Source organism: Bos grunniens, chromosome 2 (assembly GCF_055505025.1).
Source record: "Bos grunniens cultivar Pamir isolate PY7600 chromosome 2, Bosgru_T2T1.0, whole genome shotgun sequence".
Classification (NCBI taxonomy): domain Eukaryota; kingdom Metazoa; phylum Chordata; class Mammalia; order Artiodactyla; family Bovidae; genus Bos; species Bos grunniens.
The window spans coordinates 41,764,146-41,781,271 of NC_141166.1; the positions used below are offsets into that span (position 1 = coordinate 41,764,146).

The 17,126-nt window shown below is 42.4% G+C and overlaps 1 protein-coding gene across 11 annotated transcripts in view; it reads left to right on the forward strand.

Annotated features, from left to right (window-relative positions):
* MDH1B (malate dehydrogenase 1B) overlaps positions 1–17,126 on the forward strand; it is a 36,775-nt gene that overhangs the window by 2,159 nt on the left and 17,490 nt on the right. For 6 of the 11 annotated variants that reach the window (XM_086343738.1, XM_086343724.1, XM_086343763.1 and 3 more), the window contains exons 2-7: positions 4,192–4,304; positions 7,756–7,890; positions 8,078–8,220; positions 10,074–10,570; positions 15,447–15,588; positions 16,943–17,106. In XM_086343738.1, the coding sequence (XP_086199864.1) occupies positions 4,192–4,304; positions 7,756–7,890; positions 8,078–8,220; positions 10,074–10,570; positions 15,447–15,588; positions 16,943–17,106 (1,194 nt within the window). The remainder of the gene's footprint in view (positions 1–4,191; positions 4,305–7,755; positions 7,891–8,077; positions 8,221–10,073; positions 10,571–15,446; positions 15,589–16,942; positions 17,107–17,126) is intronic. The other 5 variants (XM_086343789.1, XM_086343805.1, XM_086343781.1 and 2 more) reach the window with 3 other exon arrangements.

Consider the following 17,126-nt stretch of genomic DNA (forward strand, 5'->3'; position numbering starts at 1 on the left):
GGACAGAGGAGCCTGATGGGCTGCCGTCTATGGGGTCACACAGAGTCAGACACGACTGAAGCGACTTAGCAGCAGCAACAGCAGCAGCCGGGAGTAGGGCTGGAATGAGGAGCACGAGTTGGGTAATGATGGAGAATATAAGCAGAAAATTAAAAGAGATTTAATAGGGTTGAAGCATAGAGTACAAGGAAGGGACTATTATCAGTTGAGGCCAGAGTTAGATAATATATCAAAAGATTCTTGTGAGCCATGTTCAGTATTTTAAACTTTATCCAAAGTACATGGAAGGCTTTTGAAAGGAGGTACATAATCAGTGCAAAATACATTGATTCTGTATTTTGTAAATACAGAATCAATGCAAAATACAAAAATACAAATACATAATTTGCATTTTATCTGAGTGTTATCACTACAATGTGAGAAGAAAAAGACTGGTTATCCAGAGCCCATTAGATACTGTAGTCCAGGAAGGAGATACTGGTGGCCTGGCCTGGAATGGTGGGCAATGGAGTTGGAAAGAACTGAATGGATTGGGGTGATGTTAAGGAGACAGAATCTATAGAACTAGACATTTAATTGGATGGAGGAAGGAAGAGTTAAAATTCTTTTCTAGCAGTAGTTTGCATAACTGGGTAGATGGGAAGTCATTGATAAAAAAGCAGAAGAGCAGGCTTCATACTGTAGTACTCCTAATACCCTTAAATAACTGGGTGCATGCTTGTTAAGTCACTTCAGTCATGTCCGACTCCGTGTGACCCTATGAACTATAACCAGGCTCCTCTGTCCGTGGGATTCTCCAGGCAAAAATACTGGAGGGGGTTGCCATGCTCTCCTCCAGGGGATCTTCCCAACCCAAAGATTTAACCCATGTCTCCAGCATTGGCAGGTGGGTTCTTTACTACTAGTGCCACCTAGGAAGCCCAAATAACTGGGTAGATGGACGTAACGTAAAAGAAGGAGCATATATAGTGGGGGAGTAGTGGCAAAACTCTCATAAACATGCTGAGTTTTCTGAGACATTCAGAAGGAGTTGGAAAAAATACAAGAGCATATAAAGATAGACAAGGAAATAGTTCTGAACTGGAAATACAGATTTCTACTTGAAACCAAGAGAATGGAGGAGATTATACAAGAAGAATCATAGAGAATGAAGATAAGATGCCTTGCAGAATGCTAATCTTTTAATGAATTGATAAATGAACCTAAAAGTGTAATGAGGAGGGGCCAGAGAAGCAGGAAAACAAACAAACAAACAAACCTGAAGAATGCCCCCACCATAGTGGGTATTTCGAGTAGAAGGGAGACAAATGCTACCAAGGGTCAATAAGAAAAGCATCAGAAAGTATCCATCGGGTTTAGTGACATGAAGGTCCTTCAGATCAGATCAGTCGCTCAGTCGTGTCCGACTCTTTGCAACCCCATGAATCACAGCACACCAGGCCTCCCTGTCCATCACCAACTCCCGGAGTTCACTCAGACTCACGTCCATTGAGTCAGTGATGCCATCCAGCCATCTCATCCTCTGTCGTCCCCTTCTCCTCCTGCCCCCAATCCCTCCCAGCATCAGAGTCTTTTCCAGTGAGTCACCTCTTCGCATGAGGTGGCCAAAGTACTGGAGTTTCAGCTTTAGCCTCATTCCTTCCAAAGAAATCCCAGGGCTGATCTCCTTCACAATGGACTGGTTGGATCTCCTTGCAGTCCAAGGGACTCTCAAGAGTCTTCTCCAACACCACAGTTCAAAAGCATCAATTCTTCGGTGCTCAGCCTTCTTCACAGTCCAACTCTCACATCCATACATGACCACAGGAAAAACCATAGCCTTGACTACACAGACCTTTGTTGGCAAAGTAATGTCTCTGCTTTTGAATATGCTGTCTAGGTTGGTCATAACTTTCCTTCCAAGGAGTAAGCGTCTTTGAATTTCATGGCTGCAGTCACCATCTGCAGTGATTTTGGAGCCCAGAAAAATAAAGTCTGACACTGTTTCCACTGTTTCCCCATCTATTTCCCATGAAGTGGTGGGACCGGATGCCATGATCTTCGTTTTCTGAATGTTGAGCTTTAAGCCAACTTTTTCACTCTCCCCTTTCACTTTCAGCAAGAGGCTTTTTAGTTCCTCTTCACTTTCTGCCGTAAGGGTGGTATCATCTGCATATCTGAGGTTCTTGATATTTCTCCCGGCAATCTTGATTCCAGCTTGTGTTTCTTCCAGTCCAGTGTTTCTCATGATGTACTCTGCATAGAAGTTAAATAAACAGGGTGACAGTATACAGCCTTGATGAACTCCTTTTCCTATTTGGAACCAGTCTGTTGTTCCATGTCCAGTTCTAACTGTTGCTTCCTGACCTGCATACAAATTTCTCAAGAGGCAGATCAGGTGTTCTGGTATTCCCATCTCTTTCAGTGACCTTCTAAAGAATTATAGGAAAAGCCAGATTTCAGTGGAATGAGAAACAGAAGTGAGGAACTGGGGGTGGCAAGTGTAAAGAACTGCTTCAAAAAGCTTTAATAGAAAAGGGCAGGTAGGAGGCAATAGCTAAGGGGAGTCACTGGCTTTTTATTTCTTAGGACAGGAGAAACTTAAATAGAATGAGTATATTTAAATATGATGGAAACAGGCCATTAGAAGCAGAACTAAGATGTTAGAGAGATAACCAATAGAAATGGAAAGGGGTGGTGTTCAGATCATAAGTGGTGAGTTTAGACCTGGACGGAAGGTAGAACCCCTCTTCCATCAAATAGAAGAAGGTAAGAATGAATCTAAACACAGACAGGCTGATAGGTTTGATGGCAGGAGGTTGAGGGATTTCCCAACTGATGCCTTTTTGTATGATTTGGTTTAGTTTGTGTAAAGTAGAAAGCAGAATTTTCTATTGTCTTCTGATATCGCAGAAAAATACTGGAGAGAAGGAAGTAGGCCAAGTTTGTAATAGTAATTGTAGAGAACAGAAGAGAGTGCTGCTAAGGGAAACAGAGGGATCTCCAGAAAGAGTTGGGAGCCAACTGAGACTCAGTTCAGTTCAGTCGCTCAGTCGTGTGCGACTCTTTGTGACCTCATGGGCTGCAGCATGCCAGGCTTCCCTGTCCATCACCAACTCTTGGAGCTTGCTCAAACTCATGTCCATGAGTTGGTGATGCCAATTGAGACTGGTGACCATGAATTTATAATGACTCCTCTGCTTTGTTCTACCATGTTTATCCAGGGGTGCCAAGTACATGGAACTCAGGCACAGAAAAGGCAGGTTACTGGGCTCATCCAGGGTGAGGGCTAATTTGCCCGAAGCACAGTGAGGCAAGAGAATTTAAGACAAGAGCCAGAGAGTGGTCTGAATTAGTGAGCTTTGGATTTGAACTAGACAGGGAAGCTAATGGGGGAGTTTGGGAGGAATTGACGACTTAGAAGTCACCAGAAGGTTGAAGAACTGGTGACTGGGAGTAACCGGGGAAGAATGCCATAGAGAGAGTGCTGCCCTTGACCCCTGCCCCAGACATCCATTCAATCCCAGCCACTTTAGTGGCTGTCACTTTCTCTATGTTGATGACTGCAAAATCTATATCCTAAGCCATTACATGAGGCCTTCTCTTCAGATTTGAATATGCAGCTGCCTGATGGTCATATCCACTCAGATATTCCACAGACATTTCCAACTGCACTTGGCTATAATTGAACCTTAACACCCACAATTTCTCTAGTAAGGTCAGGATCACCTACCCATGCCAAAAACTTATCCCAGACTCTAGACTCTTCTCTCTCCCTCCACTTCCACTTTCCACAGCATTCCTGCCACACATATCAGATCCTCCAGTGATTTTACCACTCCTCCTTTTACACTTTGCCTTTTTATTGCTGCTAATGAGTCATTCATTATTAGCAGTTCATGCGTAATTAGTAACCTGGCAGTCTCTTAGAGGATCTGAGGTCTAAAATAGAACTGGAGGAGAATAAATATTCTTTAGTCTTTTTTTGCTTTCTACATTTTATTACTTATGATTCTGCTCTCCTATGAAATTCATTTTATTTTGCCAATATAAGAAAAATCAAAAGTTTATGTGGTGACAGTTTAAGCTATAACTCTATATAAATTATATTGTAACTGTGTGATTAATTCTGTAATTATATGACAAATGCTTGGGACTACATGATAATTTCCATGTAATGAAAGAAAATGTTGCTAATTTGAACTCTTTTAGGTAGAGCTGATTGCCCATATTATGCGAAAGCAGAACTTCTGGCAGATTATTTACAAAAGAATCTTCCTGATTTCCGGATACATAAAATTACACAACATCCTGATATTTGGGAGGTAAGAGGCCTTTATAGTTTGTTAAACTCAGGTACACATAAAAGTGTGCTCTGGTTTTATTAAATATTAGCTAGTGTATCAGATAGCTTTCCAGTATTGAATGTTCAGGTACTATTGATATTTTGATACTAATAAATCCCTACTTCTCGGGGTGAAAACATTATTCATATTTCTTCCTAATGCCTAGTAGAACAAATGAGGCCCTAATCAGTAAGTAGAATAAATTTGGCTGTTCTTTTTCCTATAAGAATCCATGTAGCCTATATGCACTCTTTAACTTTCAGTTCTCCTTCATATTGATTTCTAATGGCATGAGGGACTTGTTTACTTGACATGACCTTCATTTGAATTGAGATGGAAATTTAGGTGAAGGAGTTTCCTTTACTGGGGCGTACTCTTGGGAACAGCATCCTGAGAAAGAACGAAGGTGGCAGGATTGTGCAGTGGGAGAAGTTAAACTGCCCTACAGCACTAGGGCTTCCCAGGTCACACTAGTGGTAAAGAACCTGCCTGCAAATTCTGGAGGCAAAAGACATGCAAGTTTGATCCCTGGGTTAGGAAGATCCCCTGGAAGAAGGCAGGGCAACCCATGCCAGTATTCTTGCCTGGAGGATCCCATGGACAGAGGAGCCTGGTGGACTATAGTCCATGGAGTCGAAAAGAGTCGAACAGGATGGAAGCGACTTAGCAGGCACACACAGCACTGACAGGGAGCTCAGCTGGCCCTACAGGGAACTCTAGAGCTGGTATGACCCTTCAGAGATACCCCCCAGAATCAGCAAGGGGGCCAGGTTTCTATTCTCCAACAGCTAACACTCATAGGATGTGGGCTGCCCTGGGGAAGAGACTTAACCTTAGGCAAAGGAACATCCTTTGGTTGAGGTCAATTTCCAGAGAGATACTCAGCACTGAAACATCAGTAGTCAATATACCGGGTGGCAGAGGGCATGAGTGCCTTGGTCATGAAGGAGGAATAGGGACAACACGTGACAGTATTTGCTAGTTCAACAGTTGTACCTTTTTGGATCCACATGCTCCATATAGTAAGTTTCACACTATCTGGGAACAGCTCTTCCAGAATTCTGGTTAACTTTATAAGGAATTATTGTTGTTCAGTCGCTAAGTCATTTCTGACTCATTGCAACCCCAGGAAGTGCAACACAGCATGCTCCCCTGTCCTTCACTGTCTCCCTGAGTTTGCTCAGACTTTTGTCCATTGAGTCGGTGATACCGTCCAACCATCTCCTCCTCTGTCGAAGTTTAGTTAAATGACAGTAGCCTCCACTGCACATCGTTTCAGCACCATAACTGACGCTCCTCTCATTTCTCCTCTTCTGTCCTTTGTGGAGCCCCCGCACCCTCTGCAGATCCACGTGACTTAGTAGGTGTGGTGACTCAGACCTGTATCCTTAGCGGCCCAAGCCCTCGTGTCAATCCCTTTTTCAGGATGTGACTGCTGTGCTTGTCCATTTGCCGAAAAAACTGAGCAAGCCACTACCAAGGTGTGCAGGTATCAGTCTCTCAGCTGGTGCCTGCACCTTCGGTGGGTTGTTCCATCCCCTAATCGCACTGCTAGATGGTACCATACATGACAGGGCCAGTGGAGCCCCTGGTTACGTGCCCAAAGCCATACATCCTTTCCTCTGCAGTGGGCTTCTTGGTTCAAAGTGATGTTATGCAGGAACCATGTGGTAGGTTCAATTCAGTCACTCAGTCATGTCTGACTCTTTGTGACCCCATGGACTGCAGCACGCCAGGCTTCCCTGTCTATCACCAACTACCGGAGCTTACCCAGACTCAGGTTAAACATTTTCAAAGGTGTTGAACAGGGTGCTGGCCAAAGTCTTATAAGCAATAAAGGCAATTCTCTACCCAGAATATATGTTGATTAAAATCGAGATGAATCCCTTCTCTTTCCAGGGAAGAGGGATCCAATGTAATCAGACTACAACCACCAAGAGGTGGTTGTAGTCTTCAAGGGATAGTGCCATTAACAGGAAGTCAGCATTAATGGCAGTAGCAATGGCTGCATTAGCTCTGTTGAGTGATAACTTGTTTTCTTGGGCCGTTGCATAACTTTTTCATGTCTCCATTATGCCTTCAGCTGTCTAAGTTTTCTTACTGCTGGGGTTGCTTAGTGCTTCTTTGACAGTAGACGTTCTCTGGTGGGCACTGTCCCGTCTTCTTTTATTTCAGAATTCTATCATCCCAGTTTCTAGGGGGTCCAGCTCTTCTATAACAGCGTGACCTTTAACAACCATGGCCCAGAAATGACAGCCACACGGGGTTTTCTCAGTGATGCTGAGATGCTTCTCATGGGTGCATTCCTTGTCACTCTGGTGAATGTAGTGTCCTCCAGGCCCTTCCAGAGGACACAGTGGGCTAGTGAGTTTCCAGCCCTCCATTGTAACATATCCACTGTAACGAGCCCATTTTTTTTCTAAGCTTTTTCATCCCTTCTTCCATGATCTTTCCTGACAGTTCTGGCATTTCCGTTTTGTCTCATCCCTTCCTCAAAGCTTTGAAGAACCGTCCTAGCAACGTGTTAGCACACTCTTCTGAGTGTATCTTTGTCAGGGTGCACTCTTGCATAGAAGAGTGACTCGCTTCGGCAAACTCTCTCATCCAGGTTTATGTTCCACTCCTGATTCAGCTCCCTCAGGGGCCAGTGCTATACATACTCTCCCAGCTCTTGCCAGGACATCCCCATACCCCACCTGCTGCTGAAGGCCTTTGAGGTAGAGTCCCTTTCTTCCAGATTCCCAGTACTTCACTGCTGAGCCTAGGTTGCAGCTGGAGGGACCATGGGGGACTCATCATGGTGAAAACGTCAACAAGGGAAATTCATTTCTAAGATGTTATTTGTAAGGTAGCCTCATTACGCACACCTCCAAAGGCAAGAATATTGCCACATAGTTTATACCCGTAGCAATGTTGCGCTCTTTCTCTCTGCAGGTACTGTCATTGGAAGGCCTGGTGTGTGCAAACCAGATAATGATGATTTAAACTTTTTCTCAGTAAATATCAGAAATCCCCAGATAATTTTAGCTCATTAATTCAGTCTAAAAAATATAAACTATACTCACATATTTCAAAAGCAATATCAAATTTATGTGGCCCTAAGACCAGAGACAGCTCATACAAAAGACCATTTGAGTCAGAAAATTTAGCTTCTATTTTAAGCTAAACACTTGCACTTCAGGTCTGCTCAACTTTCAATACCCTTATTTGGTCAATGAATTTGAAGAACGTTCTTTCTTACTTGATTAATTTGTTACTCAACTCATCACTATTTCTATATTTGTATTTTACAGTTTAAAGATATCTAAATTTTATTATGTATACACAGAGGTGGTAAAAAAAAAAAATAGAACTTTACTGTGTGAACTCCTGAATTGAATTCTAAGACAGATGCAATGTGTGACTTCTCATGGACAATATCATTCCATAGGAGTGGCTGAAAGATTTGTGCAAAAAGAATAGGTGGAGTCACAACAAGTCCCCTATCATCTGGAGAGAGCTGTTGGATCGTGGAGGAAAGGGTTTGCTTTTGGGAGGATATAACGAGTTCCTAGAACATGCCCAGGTATAAAAATTAAGTTGACTTATCTGTCTAAAACATTATTGATTTATTATTGTATTTTTCAAATGTCTTTCTTTATAAGGTATCCTCTCACCTCTCTTTTTACTCTATTTGGGCTTGAAACAAGAACTTTCCATTATAGCCATTTTCAGCTATCCTGGTGTTGATTTTTTTCTTTCCCAATATTTAGCTTTACTATGGTGTCACCTCTAGCATGACAACTGAGCTGATGAAGAGAGTTGCTCAAGAAAACCTGGGGACACATATAGAAAAAGAGCTGGAAAAGGAATCCCTGAAAGGTCTTGTTAACCCCTTGCAGGTCTGGATCACCAGGTGGGACCGTCAAATCCCAGGATTTGTGAGACTGGCTTTTTATGTTAGAAAGGAAAAATGATGTGGAATTAATTATATGATGGAAGAATATCTGAATGTCAAGTTTGAGATTTGTATGTAGGTATAGCACTATTACAGATACACAGTATATGTATATGCATGCTGCTGCTGCTAAGTCGCTTCAGTCGTGTCCGACTCTGTGCAACCCCATAGACGGCAGCCCAACAGGCTCTGCCGTCCCTGGAATTCTCCAGGCAAGAACACTGGAGTGGGTTGCCATTTCCTTCTCCAATGCATGAAAGTGAAAAGTGAAAGTGAAGTCGCTCAGTCCTGTCCGACTCTTCGCGGCCCCATGGACTGCAGCCCACCAGGCTCCTCCAGGCAAGAGTGTATATGCATACATATCACCTAATGTAGCCCCATATATGAGTTCTAGAGCTTCCCTGGTGGCTCAGTCAGTAAAGAATCCGCCTGCAATGCAGGAGACCTGGGTTTGATCCCTGAGTTGGGAAGATCCCTTGGAGGAGGAAATGGCTACCGACTCCAGTATTCTTGCCTAGAGAATCCCGTGGACAGAGAAGCCTGGTGGGCTGCAGTCCATGGGGTTACACAGAGTCAGACATAATTCAGTGACTAAATCACCACCATGAGTTCTAGACTACATATAGTTTTAACGTGTATGTAATATGCATGTAATGCATATACATACCGAATCTAAAAGCAGCTTTATAGCAAAGATATTTACTTTGCGTAACTGTCTCCAGCCCTCCTGCCCTCTCTCTGTGTGTCTCTTGCTGTCTGTCCCCATACCATCCTTCCCTTCCCCTTCCTTTCTCCCCTCTCCCCCATCTTCCTGACTGCTGCCTTCTTCCTCTCCCACACGTGCTAGCACCGTCCTCATCCTTGGGTCTTCCCGATGCACTCATTCTCTGTAACCTCCCCTCCTCTCGCTCCTGCCCCTTCTTTCTTTTTCTCTTTCTCACTTTCATCACTCTTGCTGTCAGTGCTGGGTGGACACATTCAATGTTTGTCATTGCTTTTTCTCTCTTTCTCTGCACTCTGTCTCTCTCTGTTTCTTTTGCTGTCCATCTTACGATATCTCTCCCTGTCCTTTCCTCACTGCTTAATCTGTCTCTCACACTGCCCTTCTTACTGCTTATGTGTGTATCCTAATATACATACTCAGCTGAAAAATTATTTATTATGAAATATTCAAAATGCTAAAAGAACTGAAAATGATGTAATAACCATACATGAACCAAACACCCAGATTTAATATTTCATCTACTTTAGATATTTTTAAAGGATTAAAATGGTACAGACGCTCTTGAAAACCCCATTGCAGCTCTCTCCAAATCCAGAATGAAAACCAAAAGTGCCCACATGTATTCCTGAAGTCCCCTAATGATAATGAGGTCGTTAGGGCTCTCATTATCAGCCGAGCTATAGAGTACTCAAATACTGGCTGAATTGTGGGTACAGATACATGATACCTCGCCTGTGTTCAACTGAATGACTAATACTTTCACACTTTCAAACATGAAATTACAGTAACATGACAGTTCTTTTAAATTTTGCTTGCTGCCTATTCTGTTTAATTGGAAAAGCCTTATAAACAAGTACACTTCTTACCTTGGGATTGTTTTCCGATAACCAAAACAAGAAGTTAGCAGTGAGAAAGTTTTTGTTTTACTTTTGATTCCTGGCCTTAAAAAAATCTGTGCAGCTGTGTATGTCAATTTAAGATACTAATCAAGTATTAATACACATGTAGAAAAATACCTATTAAGAATAGAGCCTGAAAAGGAGCCCAAGATTTACCCATTCATAATCTGGTTTTCCATTTTTGTTAGTGCATCATCTCTTGCCTGCTACCATCTAATTCCCATCTTGACAAGTGGTGAAGTGTTTGGACCACAAATGGAAATCAGCATAAACCTATTTGACAATAAACACACAGAAGAAAAACTCATAAGCCACAAACAAGAGGCTGAGGACCTGGCGTCACCCTGCCTCCAGAGTGTGTCCATCTGCACCCAAGCAGAAGAGGCCTTCCATGGGGCCCACGTGATCATCATCCTGGATGACCACGTGGACAAGGAGATAAACAGTCTGGAAGACTGCATTCGCAGCAGAGCTCCTCTGTGTCAGCTCTACGGATCCTTGATTGAGAAAAATGCTCACAATTTTGCCAAAATTATTGTGGGAGGGAAAACCTTTGTGAATCTCAAAACAGCTTTGCTTATGAAATATGCCCCAACCTTTGCCCGCAATATTATCGCAGTGGCCTTGGGTGTGGAAGGCCAAGCGAAGGCAGCACTGGCCAGGAAACTGAAAATTACTCCCTCATGTGAGTGAGCTCAAGTTTCCGTGTCTGGTTTTTAACAGATATCCCAGCAGCAGATTCCAGGAAGAACCTGTCCCCTTCTAAAATCAGTCAGGATATCAAAGTATGGAGCAGATGCCAAGAATTTCTGATTGTGTGATTTCAGCACTGTGCAAACATTTTAATTTTTGTTGTTGTTCCGTCACTCAGCTGTGTCCAGCTCTGTTGTGACCCCATGAAATGCACGCTTTTCTGTCCATCACTATCTCCTTGAGTTTTCTCAAACTCATGTCCATTGAGTCAGTGATGCCATCCAACCATCTCATCTTCTGTCACACCCTTCTCCTCTTGTCCTCAATCTTTCCCAGGGGGAAAGATCAGGGGCTTTTCCAATGAGTCACCTCTTTGCATCAGGTGGCCAAAGTATTGAAACTTCAGCTTCAGCATCAGTCCTTCCAGTGAATATTCAGGGTTGATTTCCTTTAGGATTGACTGGTTTGATCTCTTTAGCTTTTATGACTAGCTGATCTTTTAACATCATTATAAAAGTTAAGAAACAAATATTTAATAAGATTCCTATTTTTCAAGTAGTAATTTGAAACTTAATATTCAATTTTTCCCCCATGAGAATAGTTATCTAAGGTCATCAGTGTTTTTTAAAACATATTCAGGGCTCTGTTAAAATGGTCCCACCCCACTTCCTAGCTGTGTGACTTAGGGCAATCACTTAACCTTACTGTACTTTATTTCCTCACCCATAAAATCAGGATGTGAGTACCACCTACCTCCTAGAATTGATGCCAAGACTCAAAGAGATAGCATTTTAGAAGGGCTTGGAGGAGTGTGTGGCACATGGTAATGGTTTGTAAGGATCAGTTCAGTTCAGTTCAGTCGCTCAGTCGTGTCCGACTCTTTGCGACCCCATGAATCGCAGCACGCCAGGCCTCCCCGCCCATCACCAACTCCCGGAGTTCACTGAGACACATCCAGCGAGTCAGTGATGCCGTCCAGCCATCTCATCCTCTGTCGTCCCCTTCTCCTCCTGCCCCCAATCCCTCCCAGCATCAGAGTCTTTTCCAATGAGTCAACTCTTGGCATGAGGTGGCCAAAGTACTGGAGTTTCAGCTTTAGCATCATTCCTTCCAAAGAAATCCCAGGGCTGATCTCCTTCAGAATGGACTGGTTGGATCTCCTTGCAGTCCAAGGGACTCTCAAGAGTCTTCTCCAACACCACAGTTCAAAAGCATCAATTCTTCGGTGCTCAGCCTTCTTCACGGTCCAACTCTCACATCCATACATGACCACAGGAAAAACCATAGCCTTGACTAGACGAACTTTTGTTGGCAAAGTAATGTCTTTGCTTTTGAATATGCTATCTAGGTTGATCATAACTTTCCTTCCAAGGAGTAAGTGTCTTTTAATTTCATGACTGCAGTCACCATCTGCAGTGACATTGGAGCCCAAAAAATGAAAGTCTGACACTGTTTGCACTGTCTCCCATCTATTTCCTATGAAGTGATGGGACCAGATGCCATGATCTTCGTTTTCTGAATGTTGAGCTGTAAGCCAACTTTTTCACTCTCCTCTTTCACTTTTATCAAGAGGCTTTTTAGTTCCTCCTCACTTTCTGCCATAAGGGTGGTGTCATCTGCGTATCTGAGGTTCTTGATATTTCTCCCGGCAATCTTGATTCCAGCTTGTGTTTCTTCCAGTCCAGTGTTTCTCATGATGTACTCTGCATATAAGTTAAATAAACAGGGTGACAATATACAGCCTTGACGTACTCCTTTTCCTATTTGGAACCAGTCTGTTGTTCCATGTCCAGTTCTAACTGTTGCTTCCTGACCTGCATACAAATTTCTCAAGAGGCAGATCAGATCTTTTTTTTTTTTTTTTTTTCTTTTCTGCTTCTCCTGTGCTCCCTTTAAATACAATTCATCTTCTGACTCTGTCTCATCCTCTTATGCTTCTTGAGTCTACCAGCCCAAACAGTACTAGGAACAGAATCTGTTCCTCAGCTTGTGTTTCTTCCAGTCCAGCGTTTCTCATGATGTACTCTGCGTATAAGTTAAATAAGCAGGGTGACAATATACAGCCTTGACGGACTCCTTTTCCTATTTGGAACCAGTCTGTTGTTCCATGCCCAGTTCTAACTGTTGCTTCCTGACCTGCATACAGGTTTCTTAAGAAGCAGGTCAGGTGGTGTGGTATTCCCATCTCTTTCAGAATTTTCCACAGTTTGTTGTGATCCACACAGTCAAAGGCTTCGGCATAGTCAATAAAGCAGAAATAGATGTTTTTCTGGAACTCTCTTGCTTTTTCCATGATCCACTGGATGTTGGCAATTTGATCTCTGGTTCCTCTGTCTTTTCTAAAACCAGCTTGAACATCTGGAAGTTCACAGTTCACGTAATGTTGAAGCCTGACTTGGAGAATTTTGAATATTACTTTACTAGTGTGTGAGATGAGTGCAATTGTGCAGTAGTTTGAACATTCTTTGGCATTGCCTTTCTTTAGGATTGGAATGAAAATTGACCTTTTCCAGTCCTGTGGTCACTGCTGTGTTTTCCAAATTTGCTGGCATATTGAGTGCAGCACTTTGACAGCATTATCTTTTAAGATTTGAAATAGCTCCACTGGAATTCTGTCACCTCCACTAGCTTTGTTCATAGTGATGCTTCCTAAGGCCTACTTGACTTTGCATTCCAGGATATCTGGCTCTAGGTGAGTGGTCACACCATCATGATTATCTGTGTCATGAGATCTTTTTTGTATAATTCTTTGTATTCTTGCCACCTCTTCTTAATATCTTCTTCTTCTATTAGGTCCATACCATTTCTGTCCTTTATTGTGCCCATCTTTGCATGAAATATTCCCTTGGTATCTCTAATGTTCTTGAGGAGATCTCTAGTCTTTCCCATTCTATTGTTTTCCTCTATTGCTTTGCACTGATCACTGAGGAAGGCTTTCTTATCTCTCCTTGTTATTCTCTGAAACTCTATATTCAAATGGGTATATCTTTCCTTTTCTCCTTTGCCTTTCGCTTCGTACAAGTGACAGAAAGTCCACTCAAAGAGACAGAAGTCAGACAGAGGGTATTTTCCCACATAACAGTGCAGGGGTAGTTCTTAATTTAGGCATAGCCAGATGCTGGAATTCAAATGATGATGTCAAGCCTGGGTGTGCTCTCACTTGGCTCATCACTCAGCTCGGCTTTCCATAGCTTTGGTCTGATTCTCAGACTGACTTTCTCTAAAAAGTGGCAAAATGGCCCCTGGCATCATCTTTCAATAACCACATGGGGGGAAAAAATACTCTCTTAATTCTTTGTATAAAATCTAGCAGAATATTTTCTCATTGGCTGCGCTTGGACCATGTGTTGTTGTTCAGTCGCTAAGTTGTGTCTGAGTCTTTGCAACCCCATGGACTATAGCACACCAGGCTTCGCTGTCCCTTACCATCTCCCAGAGTTTGCCCAAGTTCATGTCCATTGAATCCGTGATGCTATCTAACCATCTCATCCTCTGCCACCCTCTTCTCCTTTTGCCTTCAATCTTGGACCATGTGCCCGTCTCCTGATTGGAGATCAGGAGATCTGTTCAACTCTTGTGATCAGAATAGGAGATTGGATCAACTGCTGTGATCCGAAATCTGGAATCTAGGTCTCGTACCCATTGATAGACTTGAGGTATGAGAACAGCTTTACCCAAACCAAATGGGCTGAAACTGGGGAGGGGTACCTTAAAGAAAAACTTGTATGCAGTTAAAGAAAAAAAAAAAAGAAATGTTAGGGGAAAAAAAAGCAGATGTTCACTGTAACTTTCTCTAGCATAACCTAAGGCATTTAGAACCATAAAGGGCCTTAAAGCTTACAAGAAAGATTCTTTTTCCTACTGCCTGCCTTTGAACACAACTCTCAGAGTGTGGTAACTGAAACTGCTGGAGCCGTTTTTGGGCCATGAGGGGAGGGCCAAGACAATAACATCTTTGAGCTGCTGAACAAATACCAGTGTCACTGCCTACCTCGACTTATTAATTGAGATAAGTGAAATTCCAGTTAAACTAAGTCAGAAGGACATTCTGTTACTTGAAGCCAACAGCAAACTTAGCTCATACATATGGGAAGAATTCTATCGCCATATTAGCAAGTGGTATGAAATGATAAGAAATTAAGTTTTTAAGCAAATAAGTTGATAAGTAAATGCCTTCTTTCCCCTTGGATACATTTGTAAAAAATCCACAATTATTAGAATCGTATTAAATGCCAATCCCCATTTCTCTCTAACTGCATCCTCTTCTTTTTCTTCGAAGTACGTATCATGTTTTTAGTAGTTATTTTCTCACTCACTCCCCTCCACCCCCAGAATATTGCAGGAATTTGGGCTGATTTGTTTTCTTCTGAGCCTCCCATCTAAAAGTACCTCCTACATACAAGCTGATTCAGTAACTCTGTGGATTAAGGTGTTCCTCGGGGGTCCTCTTAGTTCAACACCCCCATATTGCAGGAAATGAACGCCATGCAGGGAGTCAAGTGACTTGCCCAAATTTTCATTCCAGTCTAGAATCAAGGACTCATTGTCAGAATCAAAGCAGATAAAAAAAATCCTCTTCATGGCAAGCAGAGCGTGATGTTAGGATCACAGCAGGGGTTTCATTTTCAGTAGCAGTTTCACTCAGGGAACATTTCAGTATCTCCTGAATACAGTCATGTGCCCACACCACCCACAACCATTATTAAGAATGGCCAAACCCTGGCGATTAAGGAGATGATCCACATCATTTGCAGAGTTTTAGGGAGCATGAATCTGTCTGTTTTAAAAGGACCAATTGTAAAACAAGCACACAAACAAAGGCTGCAGGCCATTTTTTATGTTATATTATTTTTAAAATTTCTTCACAGGCATCAAAGATGTGATCATTTGGGGTAATATTAGTGGAAATAACTACGTTGATCTGAGAAAAGCCAAGGTTTACAGATATGAGAGTGCTATTTGGGGACCTCCGCACTATTCACGCCCTGTTTTAAGCCTGCTTTTTGACAGGTATGGTATCTCTTTAAGTGAAGTATTCTAACAAGATTGAATAAACATATAATAATTGTTATAATCTTTTAAAAATCATCTTAGAAATCTGTGTACAAAAATAACCTGATTATTCATACTCAGCCTCATTTATGCTTTCTATTGAAGAAGCAAAGAAAATTCCACAGAATTTCAACCAGTCAGACCCCACCTCCAATTTATTTGATTTTGGAATTATGAATTTTTATATTTCAGATTATCCTTAAAGTGGTTCACATATTCCATTAATGTTATTGCTAAAGCAAACCTATATAAAGTGCTTAACGCAAAGACAGAGATATGTGTTCAAGTCAAAACTAGTTGAAACAAGCTTCGAGAATTAGGAATTCCGGTGAGCAGGTCCAGGCCAAGCTGGGTGCTCAGTCTCAGGAGAGACAGAATCGAGACGCACTAAGAAGCATTGTCTCTGGAGCCAAGCCACCTTGGTTGGAATTCTCATTCAGTCACTTATTAGCTGTGTGACTTTAGAGAAGTTACTTAGTGTCTCTGTGCCCTGATTTTTCTGTGTGCCAACTGGAAACAGTAACAGAGTATGGGCCTTACAGAGTTCCCGGAAAGACGAAATGGATTAAGACAGGCAAGGCCCTCAGAACTGTGCCTGTCACAATCAGCACCACCATCGCAAAAAGAGAATGGGAAGAAGCAGAGGGAGGGACGCATTTGGAACTTTTTTCTAAACTTTGCAGTACTTTCCCAGGGGTAGCACATGCATCTCTTCACCCCTTTCTTCCCTTCCCTTCCTTCACCTGTGCCTAGAATTTGTGTCCTCGGGCTCACCTTCTTGGAGTACAGTTTCTGCGATTCTACTGAATGGCTCCCCGGCAGGGCCAGCATCTCCTGGAGCTGTTGTGCTGGCTCAGCAAGGACGGCCTGTTCATGCTTGTTCTAGTCCAGCTGGACTATTCCCTGAGTTTTTAAACTTCAGATTATAAAAACTTAAGAATTCCTTACTTCCCAATATGAGGAAGTCAGCATTTCATGATATTTTATTTAAAATGAAAGATACCCCTGACTCTAAGATAGCCTCTACATAGAATACATTCTTTAGATGAAATTGCTCTTGCAGCCTTTGGCCACTCTTCTGTGTTCATATTTATTTTATCATGGTTTTAGCTTGAAACTTTAGGATTCCTTTCTGCCCTGTTTAATTACTTGACTCTTTATGGGATTGAAGAAGTTTGAAGAGGGATTCAGGAAGTCATATTTCTGTTTTGTGGAGGTGATTTCTTGTATTTAGACGCACTGACCCAGGGAACATTCTTTTTCATTCCTAGTCCTTTCTCCATTGTAAAATCGTTTCCTTCTCTCCTCACAGGGAGTGGGTAAACAGAGAGTTTGTGGTAAGTCTTAAAACACTGACTGCCACAGGAAGACAATTCGGAGGCATGTTAGCTGCGCACAGTATAGCCACTACGCTGAAATACTGGTGCCATGGCTCACCCCCGGGGGAGATTGTGTCTCTAGGGGTACTGAGTGAAGGTAAATCTGGTTTTTTTTTG